Source organism: Scyliorhinus canicula, chromosome 21, assembly GCF_902713615.1.
Source record: "Scyliorhinus canicula chromosome 21, sScyCan1.1, whole genome shotgun sequence".
NCBI classification, from domain to species: Eukaryota; Metazoa; Chordata; class Chondrichthyes; order Carcharhiniformes; family Scyliorhinidae; genus Scyliorhinus; species Scyliorhinus canicula.
Genome location: NC_052166.1, coordinates 58,289,645 through 58,310,595, shown reverse-complemented (window position 1 = coordinate 58,310,595; position 20,951 = coordinate 58,289,645). Strand labels below are relative to the sequence as shown.

Below are 20,951 nucleotides of genomic sequence, written 5' to 3'. Positions count from 1 at the left end.
CTCGTTTCATCACCGGCCGTTGAGCCTCAGCCCTCGAACTGTAAGTGCCAATACAACGATCGCTACGTGATCCAGACCTTGCTAGATCTTGACAACTTTGCCAATCAGAAAGTTACAGACCAAGAACGGGACGAAGGCCTTGCTCCCTGACCTTGCCTGTTCCTGTCTAGATAAGTATTTAGTTGTTTAGTATTAGAAGTAAGTTAGTCTCTTTAGCGTATGCATGTGTATTTATTATATTTGTTATAATAAACACCAATCGTTTGGACTTACTAATCGGTGTACGGATTTATTACTTTGAACCTGACCTTGATATACTTGTGACAGTGTCTGAATACGGCACCTGGCGACTCCGAGCATAATTACACATACAGAGCCATAGTAGTGTTAAGCACACGGCCTTTAAACGGAGGCGTGTTAATCACACTCCAGTAAAACGAGCAACACCTTGGCGGGCGATCTCTAGAAGGCCTGGGCCTGGATAGGCTTGGCTAATGTGAAATTGTTGGAAAAGATTCTGAGAGATGGGATCTATGCACGTTTGGAAGTGAATGTTCTTATTAGCGACAGACAGCATGGTTTTGTATGAGGAAGGTCATATCTCACTCATTTAATTGAGTGTTATTGAGGAGGTGACAAAAATGATTGACGAAGGAATGACTGTGGATGTTGTCTACACGGATGTTAGTAAAGCATTTGACAAGGTTCCTCATGGCAGGTTGGTGCAAAATATTAAATCACACGGGATCAGGGGTGAACTAGCTGGATGGATTCTGAACTGGCTTGGTCATAGAAGACAGAGGCAGTGGAAGGGTGTTTTTTCGAACGGAGGTCTGTAACTAGTGGTGTTCCACAGGGATAAGTACTGGGACCTCTGCTCTTTGTAATATATATAAATAACTTGGAAGAAAACACATTGGGTCTGATGAGTAAGTTTGCGGATAATACTAAGATTGCTGGAGTTGCGCTTAGCGATGAAGATTGTCAGAGAATACAGCAGGATATAGATAGGCTGCAAAATTGGACGGAGAAATGGCAGATGGAATTTAACCCGAACAAATGCGAGGTGATGCATTTTAGTAGATCCAATTCTGGTAGATCCAATTCAGGTGGGAGCTATAAAATAAATGGCAGAACCATCAGGAGCATAGAGATCTGGGCGTGCAGGTCCATAGATCCTTAAAAGTGGCAGCATAGGTGGAAATGGTGGTTTAAGAAAGCACATGACATGCTTGCCTTCATTGGTCGGGGCATCGAGTATAAAAGTTCACAAATTATGTTAGTTATATAGAACATTGGTTAGGCCACATTTGGAATACTGTGCCCAATTCTGGTCACCGCACTACCAGAAGGACGTGGAAGCTTTGGAAAGAGTACAGAAAAGGTTTACCAGGATGTTGCCTGGTATGGAGGCTTTTAGCTAGGAGAGATTTAATAAACTGGGATTGTTCTCCCTAGAAAGACAGAGGGTGAGGGGCGACCTGATAGAAGTTTATAAAATTATGAGGGTTATAGATAGGGCGAACAGTTGGAGACTTTATACCAGGGCGGAAATGACAATTGCAAGGGGGCACAAGTTCAAGGTGTGGAGGGATAGGTTCAATGGAGATGTGCGGGGGGAGTTTCTTTACACAGAGGGTTGTGGTGGCCTGGAATGCACTGCCAAGGGAGGTGGTTGAGGCAGATACGTTAGTGACCTTTAAGACTGATCTAGATAGACACATGAACAGAAGGATACTGGCGGTTGGTCTAAATAGGACACGTGATGGGCGTAGGCTTGGACGGTGAAAGGGCCTGTTCCTGTGCTGTACTGTTCTTTGTTCATAGATTCACCACAGCTGATTGCAAACCCTGGCCTAGGCCAACATTCAAATATTAGTAGGACAAGCATTGCAATAACAATCAGGAGCAGGAATTTTGCTCGTTTTACCCACCCTATCTAGCATCTGAAAATTTGGCAAAGACCAGTCATGAGCATGTGGATACAGTGGTTCAGAAGGCATATGGTATTCATGTCTTTATTAGCCCAGGCAAAGAGTTTAAGAGCAGGGAGGTGATGCTGGAACTGAATAAAACATTAGGCCACAGCTAGAGTATTGTGTGCAGTTCTGGAATCCACATTATAGGAGGGATGTGATAGCACTGGAAAGGGTGCAGAGATTTACCAGGAGGCCGCCTGGGCTGGAGAGTTTTAGTTATTTAGAGGGATTGGATGGACTAGGGTTGTTTTCCTTGGAGCAGAGGAGACTGAGGGGGAATATGATTGAGATGTATAAAATTATGCGTGTAATAGATATAGACAGGAACAAATTTTTCTCCTTTGAGGAGTCAATGACCAGGGGTGCATAGATTTAAAGTAAGGAGCAGGAGAGGTTTAGTGAGGATGTGAGGAAAAACCTTTTTGCCCAGAGATGGTGGGAATTTGGAATTTGATGCCGGAAAGGGTGGTGGAGGCAGAGACCCTCACAACGTTTAAGAAGCATTTAGATGTGTATTTGCGGGGCAGCACAGTGGTGCAGTGGGTTAGCCCTGCTGCCTCATGGTGCCGAGGTCCCAGGTTCGATCCTGGCTCTGGGTCACTGTCCGTATGGACGTTCTCCCCGTGTCTGCGTGGGTTTCGCCCCCATAACCCAAAGATGTGCAGGTTAGGTGGATTGGCCACGCTAAATTGCCCCTTCATTGGAAAAAAATAATTGGGTACACTAAATTTAAAAGATGTGTACTTGCGGTCCCAGGGCACACAAGGCTATGGGCCAAGTGCTGGAAAATGGGACTAGAATGGTTTGGTGGCTGTTTTTGTCTGGCGCAGAAACTACAGGACTACTTACAAAAGATGCAACACAACAATTTCCAAAAGTTGACAAATCATTCACATTTATTAGCATAACTTAAAAATACAGATCACTCCAATGACATTTCATTGACTTTTCTATTTTCTGTCAAATCACACTGTTAAGTTAAAAAACACTCATGATTATTGAAATCCCTTACAGACATTAGGTCAAACCAGTTTATCTCGAAACACCAAGTGACCTGTCATCCTCATAGAAAAGGGCAGCAAATGTTATAAACATACACTCCAATCTGCACAATAATTCAAGTATCCTTATTGCATGGTTTTTCAAACTGACAGTAGAGACGGCCCAGAACTGTGACAAGCAATTATGCTACATTTTCTTCATGTTCCAGAAAAACGAATAGCACTGGCACACAAGTGGAATTTCACCATCATGTCACATTAATTCCAAAAGAGCAGTGAGTTCAGAGTATTAAATATATGCAAAAGCATTTGTTTAAAAAAAAATGTAGTGCCTAGCTCTCTTCCCCACTGCAAAGAGATCAGCAGGCTATCTGCCCCAGGACCTCTGATTTAGCTGTTATTCTACAGACAATAGGGTTGTGCATCAGTGTGGCCGGGGGAAGTGGATGACCTGTCCTGATCTCACCTTCTGCCCCCAATGAGGAATCACGCAGCTACTGCTTACTCCAGAGATCATGAGATGCAGATAAGGAAAACCATTTCATGCTTCATTCTGGTATTGCGGGAAACCGATCCCTTCAATCCCAATTTAGCCAAAAGCATGCTTAAAAGTTCATCATGTGGAGACTCAAAGTTATAAACGCCTGGAAGTCAAACTGATCAAAATTAAAACGCCAAAGTAAAATAGGCCACAGTTTGAACACAGCCCACACAGTGATCCGACCGAGGATACTGCTGCAAATCAGTTACTTTTGTTCATCTGAACGTTCATTGCAGTCCAGCAGTTGCTCATTTCCTGTGTTGCAGTTCCAAGAGGATGACTGAGCTTGTGCCTCTTGTGTGGGGCTGGATTCATACTGGGCCTTTAATGAACAAGACTGTGGGAATGCAGCAACTCAAAACAAAAAGCTCAAATTCTGCTGGGGCACAAAGGGTATCAGCCATTTTACCCGAATTAACACGCATTTGCTTTGCCCTCATTTTTGTCAAGTCTGAATCATCAGGAATTTCCAAGCAGTGGCCTTGTTGTTCCTAAAATAGGGAATGGTAAAGCCAGAGTCAAGGCAGACTACCTCTACACAGCTGCTTCAAGTGTAGCATCAGCAGAGAGAGAAATTCAAGTGCGTCATCAACCTGCCCCGAGGGGAAGTTGGAGGGGAGGAGAAAGTAACTTGTAAACATGTGCCCACATTAAAATGTCAACATTTTGTTGGTTGCAGTTCCCACTGCCTGCAAATTAATAAGCGTCTTCATAACCTTTCAGTTTTAAAAAGCAGGTTCTGGAGTACAGACATATTCTAGCATCAGCTTAACTTGTATAAAACAGGTATTTACATGAGAAATTGTACTACTGATAATTATACATATTTACAGGAAACTTGTTGGAAATCCCATGGGTGTGCAGTTAAGCAAAGCCCTGGAGCTCTGTAATTGTCACTATATACTTGTTCTAACACAGTTATCCCTTCACTTGGTCTGAACTTAAAAGTGCTGAAAGGCAACAAAAAAAAACTCAAGCCATTTAGATTTCAAGCTGTTAGAAACGCTTCAGTTAAAACCTGCATTAAAACCTGAAGCTGCATTCTCTGCCCTTTTGTATATGTCCCCCTCCAGGCATTTTCAAATGTACTTTCCTGTTGGTTTTCTGACCAAATCTGTTTCATGAATCACCTTCCGCAACCAAGCCTCCCTGTTCCAACATCTTAGTCACCCAGTGGGTTTTCCTGCTGTCCCTCTGGAGAAATGTCTGTAACCCCGTTTCATTGGGCAGCTGGGTCAACATTGGGAAAGTAGACAAATCTATCAGCGGAGAACCACAACTCTTCTGTGGTGCTGCCACAGATTTGCTGGTTATTTTCTGGAGACAGGGAATGTTCCAGTTAGTGGCACGGCCGAGTGTGTGGGGAAGACGAGAGATTTGATCTTCAACCTAAGAATCAGCATTTCTGGAGTGGAACTGGGGATGGTGATCGATTCATTCACTTAAATCAGAAAGGCTGCTTGTTTTTGTTTCACGGCAGGAGAAAATCTTTAATATGTATGTGTGGAACAAGTCGAAAGTTTATAATAAATAAATTTAGAGCACCCAATTATCTTTTTTTTCCAATGAAGGGGCAATTTAGCGTGGCCAATCCACCTACCCTGCACATCTTTGGGTTGTGGGGGTGAAACCCACGCAGACACGGAGAGAATGTGCAAACTCCACACGGTCAGTGATGCGGGCCTGAATCGAACCTGGGTCCTCAGTGCCGTAGCCGCAGTGCTAACCAGCGTAAACAAACGTAAATTTGCTCAAAAAGAGAATCACTGGCTGATTTTACGCCTCTTAACACACGAGTGCCCGAGCCAACCATACATATATCCCCAACTTAGATCATCAGAGAACTGACTGGGGTGTTTGACCCTGGGATTTAGTGCGACATTGGGTGATACTTTTATTTACTAGTTTTCAGGAAGCTTATGTACGGCATAAAATTACTATTTAGTTAAAAAAAAAACAAATAGGGGCAGCATAGTGCCGCAGTGGTTAGCACTGCTGCCTCACGGCGCCGAGGACCCAGGTTCGATCCCGGCCCCAGGTTGCTGTCTGTGTGGAGTTTGCACATTCTCCCAGTGTTTGCATGGGTCTCACCCCCACACTGTGCCACCCCTTTAAGTTTTTTTTTCCGAAGGAGTGTTTTCAAAAGGGGACTGTTGCTGTCAGCAGGATCAGATGCAATCTTTACAAAAACTAGATCTACCTTTTACCATACTTGGAACCTTTCCCTTTCCTTTAAAATATTGCAAGTACAACCAGGCCTGGCCTTGTCCTACATTCCAAAATCTGTCCTCAGGACCAAACTTGAGTTTTTGGCGAAACATCAGTAACAATGCAGCGAGGGCAGCACTGTACTATACTCGATTTTCACGTATGGGAGAAACCCATTTCTACCCAAAACTGGTGTTTGACTAAAATGCACAATGGACAAATAAACTAGTGCTGAGGTAGAGACTAAGAATGAGATTACCTACAAGCAGCAAGTTTAAAAAAAAAAATTCTGTTCAGCCTTTTCCAACAAACAATGGCAAGTGGAGATTTTTGGCAGCAATGGAAGAGGTATTGATATTGCTGAGTTCTGCTCACGGCCTGGAGAAATTCACACCTTGTTTAAGTGAGAATGGCATTTGTGCTTCATTTCACTTCTCTTAACTTCACATGTGGAGGAAGTAGGAGACGTCATGCTAAGTGACATCCTCTTAATTATAAACCAACAGGATATCAGTGAGGTGGCGGATTGTCAAGTGCATTCAATTTAATGGATATTTCACTCTAGCTGCTTCAAATAGCAAATGTAAATTGGGCACAGGAATGAAAGCAATCTACACAGTCCCCTCTTCTGATTTGCAATGCTCAGGTGGGAAGGGATTATAATATACGGTTACTTGTGCCTTTCTAATAATTCTGTCAAAACACTATGTGCGGCATCCATGTAATATTGAACAGCATTCCGTTGACATGCACCATCTTTCTCTTAAAACACACAATACCTGGAATAATTTAAAGGTTATGAACAGCTTTAACTTTCCCTCACCCATGGGTGAGCAGACCAGCTGCTCCGTGTCTCTGGGCCTTGTTTACGAACCATTCAAATCTGCTATGGTACTGCAGTTGCGATTTAGTCAGGATTGAGGCTCTGTATAATAGGTTGCTGAATATTTGCACGTAATGTGAGTTCACAAGGCTCTCGAAAAATGAAGTTACACTATGCCACTGCATTCCAACACCAACAGAGATTTGTAGCGGCACAATTAACAATAATGAATTACAATCAAGCCTAACTACTTGAGTCCCTTAACACTCCATTTTATACAGATAGGTCTTACAAACAGAATGCTTCAAGAATCAAAAGTGTTAATGTGCTCCAAATATTTCTTTTAAATAGGTCCCTTAAGATATCAATGGTGTATTGAGTCAAAAAATTTATTTATTTGGTGAAGAGGAGATAAAACAAGTAACATATTTCATATTCCTGATCATTTTCTTTTCAATCCATTCGTGTTTTCAATGCAGAAACCCATCTTCTCTTGCAACTGGTCTCTGAGCACCTACAGATCTGGAATTAATTAATGCTGCAATATTCATATCTCAATATTGACTGATTTGAATTTCCTCATTGCTCAGATATACGTTGTTCAGGGCAGCACGGTGGCCTAGTGGTTAGCACAACCACCTCATGGCGCTGAGGTCCCAGGTTCGATCCCGGCTCTGGGTCACTGTCCATGTGGAGTTTGCACATTCTCCCCGTGTCTGCGTGGGTTTCGCCCCCACAACCCAAAAATGTGCAGAGTAGGTGGATTGGCCACGCTAAATTGCCCCTTAATTAGAAAAAATAATTGGCTAATCTAAATTTATATAAAAAAAAAAAAAAAAAGATATACGTTGTTCCCTTTCGCTACCCTGCACCATTAGACATCAACGTCACTGTGTCTCCAACTCGTACCACATTTGTTCTCCTTGCTCCACCTCCTGCTGTGCTCAAGCTAAAGTGGCACTGTGACTCATCTTGGATTCAGGATTTTCAAACTGAGAGTCCACCCAGATTCCTGTAGCAAAGTTTTGCTGAGGTTCAACAGTGGAATCAAGGTAGAGAAAGGAAAAACTGGTACAACACTGCTGTTCTACGCTCAATTTTCCCTCCCTTTTACTTGAAATCATTAACTCATATCAGGAAATAATTCAGATGGTTCTCTGGTGGCCAGTCCAGAGGGCCATAATTCATATGCAGACCTAGATATTGCGTGTTGCTACATCGGCTAAGGTACCACAGCAAACTACAATCGATCGTGCTGTTAATGTATTTTGTAAATGTTAAGATTTTTTTGTGGTGATATCTTAGGTCAGAATATCAATACGGAACTAAACTTTCTTATACTGACAGGCCACTTCGTTTGGATATTCTTAATCATTTCTACTACATCAAGCTGGGACACTGCCTACTCGGCAGTTACCATGCCTGACTAAAAATATCAACACAAATCTCAATCCGGGAAAACAATTATTCAACATCACCGAGGGTAACGCCTGACAAACAGCCCTCTCTCCAAACCGTCCGCATTAATTATCATTCACTGCTCATTATGCATCAGCTTACTTTGATTGCCCTTTGCAACATACAAACAAGAATGCTAATTTCAAGTTGTTACTATGCAATGTCACCTTTGGGAAAAAAAATCAATCCTGTGATAAAATAATACAAGAAAAATAAAAACTCTATTTGCTGCATCAGTTCTAAATACCTGCAATGTGGTTGAAAATTCTCTCAACGGAATTGCAACAACCCAACAGGTTTTACACAGGATCTGGCAGAAATTTGAAAGCTGCAAAATTGATCCTTTTGTGATCAATTGCACAATGGAGATATTCGGTGAAAAGCCAGGGAAACCAACAAAAGGTCAGCCCCTGAGATTCTTGCTACAGCATAATATCTAAAGAAAGTGAAGTGTCAGATGGTGCTGTTAAATTGTTTTCTGAACACTACAGTCATAAAATAACATTTTGTCTGCTGTAGACTCATCAATCATCTGCCTTACTTATTGTAAAATGATGACAAAGCATTAAAGATACAGTGGAAAATAATTTCTTACATGCTTTGCTCTGGTTTATAAATTCAAACGCTTGACTTTGACTCACACGATGACTGTGAGAGCCCACTTCAAACTTAGTTTTTCCCAGTCTTGTTGAAAGTTTTTCTCTCTGAACACTAATTAGTGGAAAACCATTAAATGGCAAAAGGAACACACGGCAATGCGACAGTGTAACTTATCCATCATGGGGCAATTTCCGGCACTGTCTGAACCATTTAATTACTCACCATTCTGTAATGCACTCTGATGAATCATAGAATTCACAGTGTAGAAGGAGGCCCTTCGGCCCATATAGTCCGCACTGGCCCTTGGAAAGAGTACCCCACCCAAGCCCACAGCTCCATCATATCCACATAATCCAATAACCCCACCCAACCTTTTTGGACACTAAGGGCAATTTAGCATTGCCAATTCACCTAACGTGCACATCTTTGGATTGCGGGAGGAAACTGGAGCACCCAGAGGAAACCCACGCAGACACAGGGAGAACGCGCAGACTCCGCACAGTGATAGGGAATCGAACTAGAGACCTGGAGCTGTGAAGCAACTGTGCTAACCACTGTGCTGTCCCCTCTGACTATCCCACTTTACTTTTTGGGGGTGAGTTCAGAGGACACATACTGTGAGCATGAAGCAGATAATTGTTGAAGTTAGCCAAATCCATCAACTGTGCTCTGCTCTTACATCTGACCAAAAAACTAGAATACTCTTGAAAAATAAGTCGACCTATTATTTGCAAGTCATCTGATGAGTTGCAACTCCCCCCCCTTTGATAGTTACTACAACTGACAAGCTGGGCAACACTGCTCATTTTTCTGAACAAGTCTTTTTTTCATAATAGTGACCAATAAGGAAATTCACTACGTAGCTTATTAAAAAGTTTATCCGTCTCAATTTTCTCGCCTTTTTCTGAAGGTTATGGCTCATGTTGGTGTACGGCTTCACGGGGATCATCTATCATCCTGTACCCTGACCCAAGTGACCTGATACTATGCATGCATCAGCACGAGTCGGTTTTGACAACTGGGTACATCACAACCAATACCTCGCGTTAACACAAACATACGTAAATTTACTCAAAAAGCGAAACATTGCCTGATTTTACGCCTCTTAACACACGAGTGCCCGAGCCAACCATACATATATCCCCAACTTAGATCATCAAACAGAGAACTGACTGGGTGTTGACCCAGGGGTTTAGTGCGACATTGGGTGATATTTTATTCACTAGTTTTCAGGAAGCTCATGTATCGCATAAAATTACGATTTATTTTAAAAAAAACAAATAGGGGCAGCATGGTGCCACAGTGGTTAGCACTGCTGCCTCGCGGCGCTGAGGACCCGGGTTCGATCCGGCCCCAGGTTGCTGTCCGTGTTGGGTTTGCACATTCTCCCCGTGTTTGCATGGGTCTCACCCCCACAACCCAAAGATGTGCCGGGTGGGTGGGTTGGCCACACTAAAATTGGCCCTTAATTGGAAACAAATAATTGGGTACTCTAAATTTAAAAAAAAATAAAGTCAACAGAATTTTCTATAAACCAACAGAAAACCTGAACATTGTACTTTTCCCTATAGCTGAGAAACTTCTCAAAGTTATTTTCACAGTGAATTGAACAGATTAAGCGGGTGACCATGTGAAAGATGTTCAGCTAGAATGTTAAAATTGGAGAAACCTTCATCACAAGGTGATGGAGTATTACAACGTATCTAAAACTCAACAAAGGATGACCATAACATTTTGGAATTAAATTTTAACAGTAAAAATTTACACAATTTACAAACAGTACATCTCACTACTCAATGTTACCAATCCTCAAATAGAGTAACCTGTTTTGATGCCTCACAAGTATACTTACAAGTGGATATGGTCACAATGCAACAATTATTTGTTTTAGGAAATTACTGAATGCAATATCAGACAACCGGTCCAGCAACCCATTAGCTCTGTATTAGCAGATGGTATGTCTTTCATTTGTTTTACATTGCTTCTATTTGCTTCCCAACTCTCTGAAGGTCTTGATGTGTATAGGCACCTGTCACCCTCCATTAACTTGTAGTCAACCTTCACATGAACATAGTAATTAATTATGAACCAATGATGGGCGGGAGGCACTGTGCACTCAGTATCCCTGTCTGGGATCTAACGGTATACGCTCACAAATGTGCACACATTCTCTTTCACTGATTTGTCCTGCTCCCTAATTTGGGACAACTAAAATCAATTGTAACACTTATAATGCATCATCTGAGATCAACTAATATGGCACTAATTGGGATTGAAGCTCAGATTTCACGATCTGATCTCATATGAAGACTGCCCATTTGGTTCAGTTCCACACCATGCTTTTCCAGGATCTAAGACAACACAATGGTGGAACCTACCCAATCTTCTCCCTTTAAAATACTACAGACAACAACTGAACATCAAGTTTTGGAAGATGACAGCATACTATTTCATGGGCACGTTGAACATCGATCAGTGAGAGGGTCCAGGAAGATTCTTTCAGGATGGGTGAGGGGGCGGGGGTAGTCATTTTGTTAAACACACATACACAATTTAGAGAATTATTCAGGTAGTGTACATACTCACGGTACCATAGAGATCCTACCTCATGGTTTTAGAAACTATTTTCTTCCTGCATGCAACATTCTTCAACTTTCCTTCGGAATCCACCCAATTCATTAAACTAATCCAGTGCTAGCATAAAATAAGATTCAAGTTCTTTTGTGAAATATACATCATCATGCTTTGTATTGGTCCTATTCAGTTTCATTTGGGTCCTCACCAAATCCAGTTCGAATCAAGTGGTCACAGAGTGCACACTCTAACTTACAATAATCCACAATTGTCCTACACTAATGCACCATGTACTTAAAAGTGACCAAATCAAAGAAGTTCACACACACAAAGAAATCAGGGGTCAAGAACTGCACGCATAGATGAGAGTTCAAAACAAGAACATCTGCTGCCTCTTTCCCCTACCAAACTCTTGAAGCCCCTTCCCTAATCATGCTTTTCCAGGATCTAAGACAACACAATGGTGGAACCTACCCAATCTTCTCCCATTAAAATGCGACAGACAACAACTGAAAATCAAGTTTTGGAAGATGACGGCATATTATTTCATGGGCATGTTGAGCAGTGATCAGTGAGAGGGTCCAGGAAGATTCTCAGGATGGGTGAGGGGGTGGGGATAGTCATTTTGTTAAACACACACATACAATTTAGAGAATTATTCAGTATAACATCTCTTGGACAAGGGGTAGGCGGGGTGAACATACTTAAATGACTGGTAACCTGCCTGCCAATGACAAGGAAGCTGCCTGCTACAGGAATATAATCTGTAAGAATTCAGTATCTAAATCCCCCATTGAGCGAGAGAAATCTATAGACTGAATGTGTCATTATATCAACATGTTGCAGCAAAGAGGGCACGCGGTGCCTTGTTCCTCCTGCCGTTGGAAGCACGACTCTGGTAACAGCTGCAGCATCCAGGGATCTTCCGCTTCGAGGGCAATTTGGAGCACGCTCAAAGGGGAAGGAGAGGTGAGAAGAGAGATTGAACAAATCACAGAATGACTGCCCACTGCTGTGTACTATCAAGACGGGCAAGTGGTCTGACCAACTTTTAAATCCTCAGAAAACAAGCTAAAACTATACATTTAAGAAAGAAAAGTGAAAAAAAATCAAACGTAAAAAGGCCAATATGCATAATTGGTTTGTAAATAACATTTCAATTCTATCTCTCGAGTTTGTAGATTGCAACACACATGGATTGTACCATTTGTGCGCTAAAGCTCTCAACGCAAGTGTGCCTCGTACATTAGCCTTTCTAATGGAATGTAATGAGCCCGCACTGCTCTGTGCAGCATATTTCTGACAACTCAGCCTCACGATGTTACTCCTACACACTACTTAGCAATCCAAGAGCTGCACAGAAATACCAACATAGCAGCCAAGTACCAGAAGCTGAAGGAGTGGAGGATCTGAGTCACAAACTGCAGTAAGTTCTGACTGATTTTAAATTCAATTTCCAGAAGATTGTAGTGTAAAATTACATTTTAAAATCTGACCATTTTAATTTTCAGTATTCATTTAACTCATTCACTGCGGTCAGACTATGCTGCACAGTTAGAGACATGAGATTCAGCTGTAGTACTGGCTTTCCTAATAAATTTTCTCTTCTCTTGACATTGTCTATTTGTACTAGGGACCAAGTTTCACAATGCTGATTGCCACTGGCACATTGCACAAGTGGCCATTCTTCATCTGATGTTCTCACACACTTAATAGGAGGAGTCATAACTGGACAACAATGAAGAGGGGCAATCCTGGATGATTTTCCCCACTTCCTCCCCCAGCCCGGGGCTGCTGAGACCAGATTGGCCTTCTGTGAAATCAGCTCACTTATGTTCAGGCCAAGGATCAAACCTTGGATATTATTGGTGTGTTTGGCTCAATCATACAGGAGACTGGAGCAAATAGACACTTCGGAGCACATCAGTTTCACCCCAAATCCAGGAATTGCTGTGCAAGTGATAATTTGTAACTTTAGTCATGAATAAGTTAATAATTATAATTTTAAAATTGCACTATCATTTGGTGGAGTGCAAAATTAAACAAAAAATATAGTTTCCACTGAGTGGTTCTCGGCAGAACATGCTTTTACCCAAGAGTACAGACAAACTCAGTTCCCGTGTCTGATCTAAGTCGTACTACTCATCTCCCCCTTCTTCCTGCAAATGATGACCTGCTCTGTTTTTGTAACCCATTCTGTACATTGTGCCTGACTCAGAAAAATTCAATTGATCACAACTTCAATTGAGGAAATGAAATGTTCTGCAGCCTGGAGTTTGCATTTATGGCCGCAGAGTTACAACAGGGACTGTCTTCAGCCTAAAAATATGCACAGGTCAATGGAGGAAGTTTGCATCAATATATTGACAGAAACTGTACCTGCTCTCTGCGAATTAGAGGAAACATGCGACCCTGATTAATTTGCATAAATAAGGATTAAAAAGCCTCATAAACTGGGAACTACTTTTAGATTTGTTTGAGCTAAACAGGTAATCAGGGTGGGTATAAGTAACTCTGGCACCAAATGGTGTGCTGTGCACCAGACAATTGGAAAACTGCAAATATTTAGCGAAAAATGTTATTTTTCTTATCAAAATACTGATCTTCTTTTGGAGCAGAAGCACTTCTGTGAGCTCTGAATCAAGTGTTTTCTGTGCATATTCCATACAGAGCAAAGAAGGTAGAGCACTCATGTTACACTCCTCAGTCAGTGGCCCATCATGCCACTCTGTTCTGCTCTCCTCTCTGTTCTGCGGGGCCATTGGACGTTTGGTTAACCTTTTTTATTCCTTCCATGATTCCAGTCGTAGTCACTCTGCAAACAAAAAAAAACACATTCAACTTCTCTGCCATTGTAGATTCAAACAAACCACCAGAAAATAAGGGTATTGTCCCCTAGGTTAGCAGCAGCTCTGGGATACCTCACCCAAGTAATTCTGCATGTGTGAGCCCAAACAGAGAGTAATAATAACCATTTATTGTCACACGTATGAAGTTACTGTGAAAAGCCCCTCGTCGCCTGTTCGGGTAAGCTGATACGGGAATTAAATCCGCACTGCTGGCCTTGTTCTGCACCACAAACCAACTGTCTAGCCCACTGAGCTAAACCAGCCTGACCAGTTCATGACCAGACGATTACTGTGGCTGTACCAAAGCAAGTCTTCATCCAACGCTCACAAATGTGTTATTTTTATCTGGGATCACTAGAAAGCATTCGTGAGTTAGAACCCTGCGTGGTATACCATTCACAGACCAGAGGCTCAACAGTGATCCAGTCACTATACTAACTGGCCTAGCTCTCCAACTCAACAAGCCACGGTACTCTTCCTGCAGAATCTGTTAGGCAGATGACAAAGAGAAGTGAATGCTAAGCACAAAAGAGAATCCAGCATTGGCCAATGATTCAACTTCAGTTGTTTTCGTCTTGTGACTCAGCACACACCAAAATGTCACTGAGCCTCTTGGGAGGGAGTCCTACACATTCCATACTTTGACAAAATGTTCTCTTGCTTTTCTTTTCAGCTGTCCTCACAATTGCTTTGTGTCATCATCCCCCTCCCACCCCAATCCCCCTTCAGTCAGAAAGGTGGGACTTGTTAAGCTTGGAATTCTTATGTTCCAGCCTTGGATACCCAATTCAAGCAGACCGGCAGTGGCCATGGAAAGCACGTTCTCTCTCAACGTTATCCCTCCCCAAAGTAGGAGCCTTTTCAATTTGCCACCCTGGCATAGAATCCTTGAAACTCACTTTAAATGCGGGTCATTGCAAATATCGGTTACTGTTGTGAGTACTACAAACCAATATAGACTCAATGACCTGGTCACCTTCTAGTATTTCCACTTTAGAGCTGAGGTGAGTCAGTCTTCAGGTCGTGGAAATAGTACTATTCAAAAAGTACTCAAAGAGAGGGAAAATAAATCCCCAAAACTACGGAACATAAAGAAAATTCAGAGTTATGTAAAACATACACAGTCTAAAGAAAACAGCTGTCTATCTCTACAATCATTACCGAAGTGCTCAACAAAGTGCTGGTTAGTTCATTATAATGCAGCAGACAAGAGCCCAGTTCACAGGATGAATATCAACAGGAGCTCAATTAGATCAAGAGGACTGACTACTACAGTGGTACTTATTAATGTTTACACTGCCAGCCAAAATCATAGGGTATACAATATGGTTGAAAGCATTTATGCAAAGTCTCGGGAATTAACACCCGAAAGCTAAATTCGAGTGGCCTTTTAGTCTGTTTAAGGTCTGCCACGAAAAGAAGTGCTTCCTGCTCAAGCGGACCTGCAGCACTGTGAAGGGCGAGCCAGCAAGAAATGCTGCAGGCTGCAGTCAGTGTACACGAATAGTCCACAACTCATCTGCCAAAGGCATGACCCAGTTGTCCTTCACAAGCCAGCTGCTGCTGTATCTTCACAAACCTCAGCACAACAGAGGTGAAAATGATTAAACTGAGCTGCAGTCCAGGGGCTTTTTAAAACAAATATAAATGCAGTGATTTCTCTGCCTTTTGCCATCCTTCTTCTGTCACTGGAAATTTTACTCTCCGGCTTCTCTTAATCACATTCTTATAGCATAGAGACAGGAGTTATTTGAAAGCAACCTGGCGTAGCAAGATATTCAATGTATTTGCAGTCTGTGGGGAAAGGGTAGGGGGAGAAGCAAAGTTTCAGCATCTCGTACCTGCATTTCATAGAATTTACAGTGCAGAAGGAGGCCATTCGGCCCATCGAATCTGCACCGGCTCTTGGAAAGAGCACCCTACCCAAGCCCATACCTCCACCCTATCCCCATAACCCAGTAACCCCACCTAACACTAAGGGCAATTTGGACCCTAAGGGCAATTTATCATGGCTAATCCACCTAACCTGCACATCTTTGGACTGTGGGAGGAAACCGGAGCACCCGGAGGAAACCCACGCACACACGGGGAGGACGTGCAGACTCCACACAGACAGTGACCCAAGCCGGGAATCGAACCTGGGACCCTGGCGCTGTGAAGCATTTGTGCTATCCACAATGGTGGCACAGGGCTTGGTGCCACTCCTGTAGCTCTTAGGGGCCTCACGGTAGCATGGTGGTTAGCATCAATGCTTCACAGCTCCAGGGTCCCAGGTTCGATTCCCGGCTGGGTCACTGTCTGTGTGGAGTCTGCACGTCCTCCCCGTGTGTGCGTGGGTTTCCTCCGGGTGCTCCGGTTTCCTCCCACAGTCCAAAGATGTGCGGGTTAGGTGGATTGGCCATATTAAATTGCCAGTAGTGTAAGGTTAATGGGGGGGATTGTTGGGTTACGGGTATACGGGTTACGTGGGTTTAAGTAGGGTGATCATTGCTCGGCACAACATCGAGGGCCGAAGGGCCTGTTCTGTGCTGTACTGTTCTATGTCTATGTCTCTCCCAAAGGAACCTCTCTGGTCAATTTCAAGAAATGTCGTTAAGACAAAATCTGGTGTATTGTCTAGTAGCGCAACAAAATCTTTCCACCCAGATTTGCATTTTGATAGTTTTTTTCACAACCTGAACACTTTACAGCCAATGTAGTGCTGAGGTGCAGTCACTGTCATAAAGTAGGAGGCCCAGCAGCCAAATTTCACACAGCAAGATTGCATAAACAGCAATGCTCTAGTGGCCAATCAGTGTTTTGTGACGTTGATTGAGGGATAAATATTGGTCAGGACAATGGGGAGAACTCACCTGTTCTTCTTAATAGTCTTTTACATCTACGAGAGCAGATCGATGGGGCCTCAGTTTAATCTTGATACCTCTGATAGTGCAGCACTCACTCAGTCCTGCACTGGACTGCCATCTTGGATTTTATGGTCTAGTGAGTCTCTCTGGTGTGGAGCTTGGACCTGTAGCCTTCTGACCCAGAGATGAAGGTGCTACCCATTATGCATGCCATGGCAGACACGACACAAATTTTTCTTTTAAACACAGCACACTTCTTAGGTGCATCACAAGGAGCAAAACCTTCTTTATTTGCTCCTGAGGTATGCGCATCATGGGGCAGTATTCATCACACAGCTGTATTCATTGCCCATCCCTAATTGCCCTCGAGACAGTGGTAGTGCCCTCCCCCCACCTTCTTGGATGGTTGCAGTCCATGTGACGGAGGTTCACCCACAGTGCCATTAGGTGAACAGGAAGTGAACTTAGCAGTGATAAAGATTCTTGTGGTTCAGCATCAGGCCAACATGTCGCAGAGACCCTCAGAAGCTTCATGACTAAAAAGGAAGCATGGGGGGGTCGAGTAAGGTCAGGAAAACTAGTGGAAATGGGGCTGGGGAAGGACGTCCCGTTTGTGTAAGCCAGGTTGGCTGGGATTTGTTCCTGGGGTTGTGTGTTGGTTATATTGTTCTGTTCTTATTGAAACCTGGGGCGGAATTCTCCGCCCCCCCGGCAGGTCGGAGAATCGCCCGGGGCCGGCGTCAATCCCGCCGCCGCCGTGTCCCGAATTCTCCGCCCCCCCGAGATTCGGCGGGGGCGGGAATCGCCCCGGTTGGCGGGCCTCCCGCGCCAATTCTCCGACCTGCGATGGGCCGAAGACCTGCCGTTGACAGGCCTCTCCCGCCGGTGTGGTTTAAACCACCTACCTGACCGGCGGGATTGGCGGCGCGGGGCGATCTGACCCCGGGGGGTGCCCCCACGGTGGCCTGGCCCGCGATCGGGGCCCACTGATCGTCGGGATGGTCTGTGCCGTGGGGGCACTCTTTTTCTTCCGCCTTCGCCATGGTCTTCACCATGGAGGAGGCGGAAGAGACCCACTCCCCTGCGCCGGTATGATGTCAGCAGCCGCTGACGCTCCGGCACATGCGCGGACGTACGCCAGCCGGCGAAGTCCTTTCGGCCCCGGCTGGCGTGGCGCCAAAGGCCGTTCACGCCATCCGGCGGAGTGGGAACCACTCTGGCACGGGCCTAGTCCCTCAATGTGAGGGCTTTGCCCCTTCTCCGCACCTTTGGGGCGGCCCGACGCCGGAGTGGTCCATGCCACCCCCCCCCCCCCCCCCCCCCCCCCCTCCCCCGGGCCGGGTAGGGGAGAATCCCGACCCTGATGTTTAAAATTGTTAAAATTATAAATGCCTTAATAAAATATTTTCTAAAAAAATAGAAGCTTCATGACTTTCATCACTATTGTGTTGGAAATGTATTAATTTATAGTTTTTGAGCGTAAAATTTCCACGAATTCAGGTTTTAAAAATGGTATGTCATAAATAATTTTTAAAAACAGTTGCTTGGTAGTATGGAATGTGAATCTTGCTGAAAAGAGAGACATGTTGCTGAAGTTTTCCATTTTGCGCCAACCCGAGTTGGAATGTGACATAGATGCGGTTGCATTTTAGTGTATGTAACTAGGAATGGAATGGCAATCCGACTGTGACTGCCACTCTACCGAAGTTATGGCCCTCATTAATCTCCGTTTGGCCTGGATTTGATCTCAGAATGCAGAGATAAAAGAGCAGAAAATTATTTATAACTTCAGTAAACTTAAAAATGAGCAAAAATGACATATGGATGATAGTACAGTGACCCATTTGTTGGCCCAAATGTTGATCATAACCAGATAAACTTGACCATACTTCAATATGAACACTACTGTGCGTCAGGAATATGAAGTACGTTGGCCAATAGTTTCTGGCAAAAGACCCATTTTCAGGAAAAATAAAACCAATCCACGATCTACACGTGTTTTTCAAAAATTCTTCCGGGACCCACTTTTACCAATAGCCGAATCTTCGTGACCCATGCCGGCCGACCTTCTCAAAACACCATTTTTGCTTACATTTAACGCGACAGGTGAGCCTGCTTGGTCCTCACAATCTGACTTCAGTCAGGTTCACAGGAGGAGAGGGCGATGCACATATCAGTTGCAGAGTTCAGCCCATTCCTTTGTGCTGTCTTCAGCTTTGTGAGGTCGGAAAATCCAACCTCTCACATGTAGGTCATTGCGAAGGGCAATAGAAACATATTGCTGTCATAATATACACCAGTATATCATGGTGCAGACACACACTGATGGACACACACAGGGACCAATCAATATGTACAAACACCGCAGCCAATCACCAGTTAGAATACGCACACTATAAAGGCAGAGGGCACCACGGTTCCCGCTCATTCTGGGTGCTGCCTCTCAGTGTAACAAGAACTCATCCAGCCCAGCACAGACTCACACCACGTGCTGAGAGAATCAACTGGTTCAGACAAGGCTTAGGTCTCTAGTTTAAGTTAGCATCATTTAGACCCACAGTCATCGTGTGTTAGTTAGTTAGAAGTAGTTAATAAAATTGAGTTGAACCTTCACCAGTGTTGGAAGTGTCTGTTCATCTCTCAAGTCTACACTAGCCAACACTTCATGGTACCAGAAGTTGAGGGATGCACGCACTTCTGAGCCCTACCTTTCAGTGATCTGCCTTCCACCAGTCTCGCGCCATCCTACAGAATGGACTCCGTTCGCCCGCCGCCGCCTCTCCGCATTGCCGGGAATCTGGGCTCGAACTAGAAACTTTTCAAACAGCGCTTCCAGCTGTACCTCGAGGCCAGGGACCTGGAAGCTGCCTCGGACGCACGGAAGATTGCTCTCTTCCTCTTCATAGCCGGGGACCACGCTCTGCACATTTTCAACTCGCTCACCTTCGATGAGGGGGAGGAAATTGAAGTTCAAGACCGTAATTCTAAAGTTCGACAGCCACTGCGCGGTCGAGGTCAACGAGAGCTTCGAGAGACACATGTTTCAGCAGCGAATTCAGGGTAAGGACGAGCCTTTCCAGTCCTTTATTACCCACCTCCGCGTCCTTGCGCAGTCCTGCAACTACGGGTCCACCTCTGACCCCATGCTCCGTGACCAGATTGTTTTTGGTGTTCAATCTGAGCCCCTGCGCCAGCAGCTATTAAAAGTAAAGCAGCTCACTCGCTCTACGCCCATTGAGACCCGTGTACTTCATGAACATGCCGCCACGCGCTACTCCTGCATCCAGGCCGCTGAAGCGGCGCGGCAAGCCCCTTACAAGGCAGAACGGGTCCAAATGATTAAATCTTTTCAGGCTCTGGATCTGAACGATGGCGGCCATTTTGCACGCTTTTCGCAGAGTCCCACGCTTACACGCAGCGAGCGTGCTGACGTCACGGACCGCTTTGTGCAGATACGCAACACACTGGATCGCCCCGCGCATGCGCGGTGGCGCAACGAACGTCCCGACGCTCTGGCGTGCGGCAACTGCGGCACCGCCCACTTAAAGCAGCAATGTCCCGCGAAGTCCCGACGCTGCCTGCAGTGTGGCAAACGAGGCCACTACGCTGCAATGTGCAGATCTTCCCTGCCTGCTGTTTTAAAGGAGGTCCACCCAGCCCCACAGAGACATCAGGGCTAGCCAGCCTGCCATCAATGAACCTACTCCAGACCTTGCTTCCGACTGTGCCTGCGATGACCCACAGGTCCCGTTCCAAATCGGCGTCGTTACCACGAACAGGACGTCCCCCAAGCGTGGCACTGAACCCATCCACGTCCACAGCGTCGGCCAGGATGATGAGTGGTGTGCCACCCTTATGGTCAACCAGTCCCTTGTCAGGTTCCGCCTGGACACTGGCGCTTCTGCCAATCTCATTGCGTCGTCTGATTTTCGCAAGCTGTCCTGCCATCTGCGTGTACATTGCTGGACTACAATGGCAATGTCATCGCCGCCAGCGGCTCCTGCCGCCTTGAGGTGACACATCGTGCTCACACAGCCATTCTCCCGTTTGAGATTGTTGCTGCCTCAAAAGC

The 20,951-nt window shown here is 44.6% G+C and overlaps 1 protein-coding gene across 1 annotated transcript in view; it reads right to left on the bottom strand.

Moving 5' to 3' along the window:
* Nucleotides 1–9,052: 9,052 nt before the first annotated feature.
* gpr107 (G protein-coupled receptor 107) overlaps nt 9,053–20,951 on the bottom strand; it is a 115,751-nt gene continuing 103,852 nt past the window's right edge. Inside the window, exon 18 of the mRNA XM_038781741.1 lies at nt 9,053–13,999. Coding sequence (XP_038637669.1) covers nt 13,903–13,999 — 97 coding nt within the window. The 3' untranslated portion in view covers nt 9,053–13,902. The remainder of the gene's footprint in view (nt 14,000–20,951) is intronic.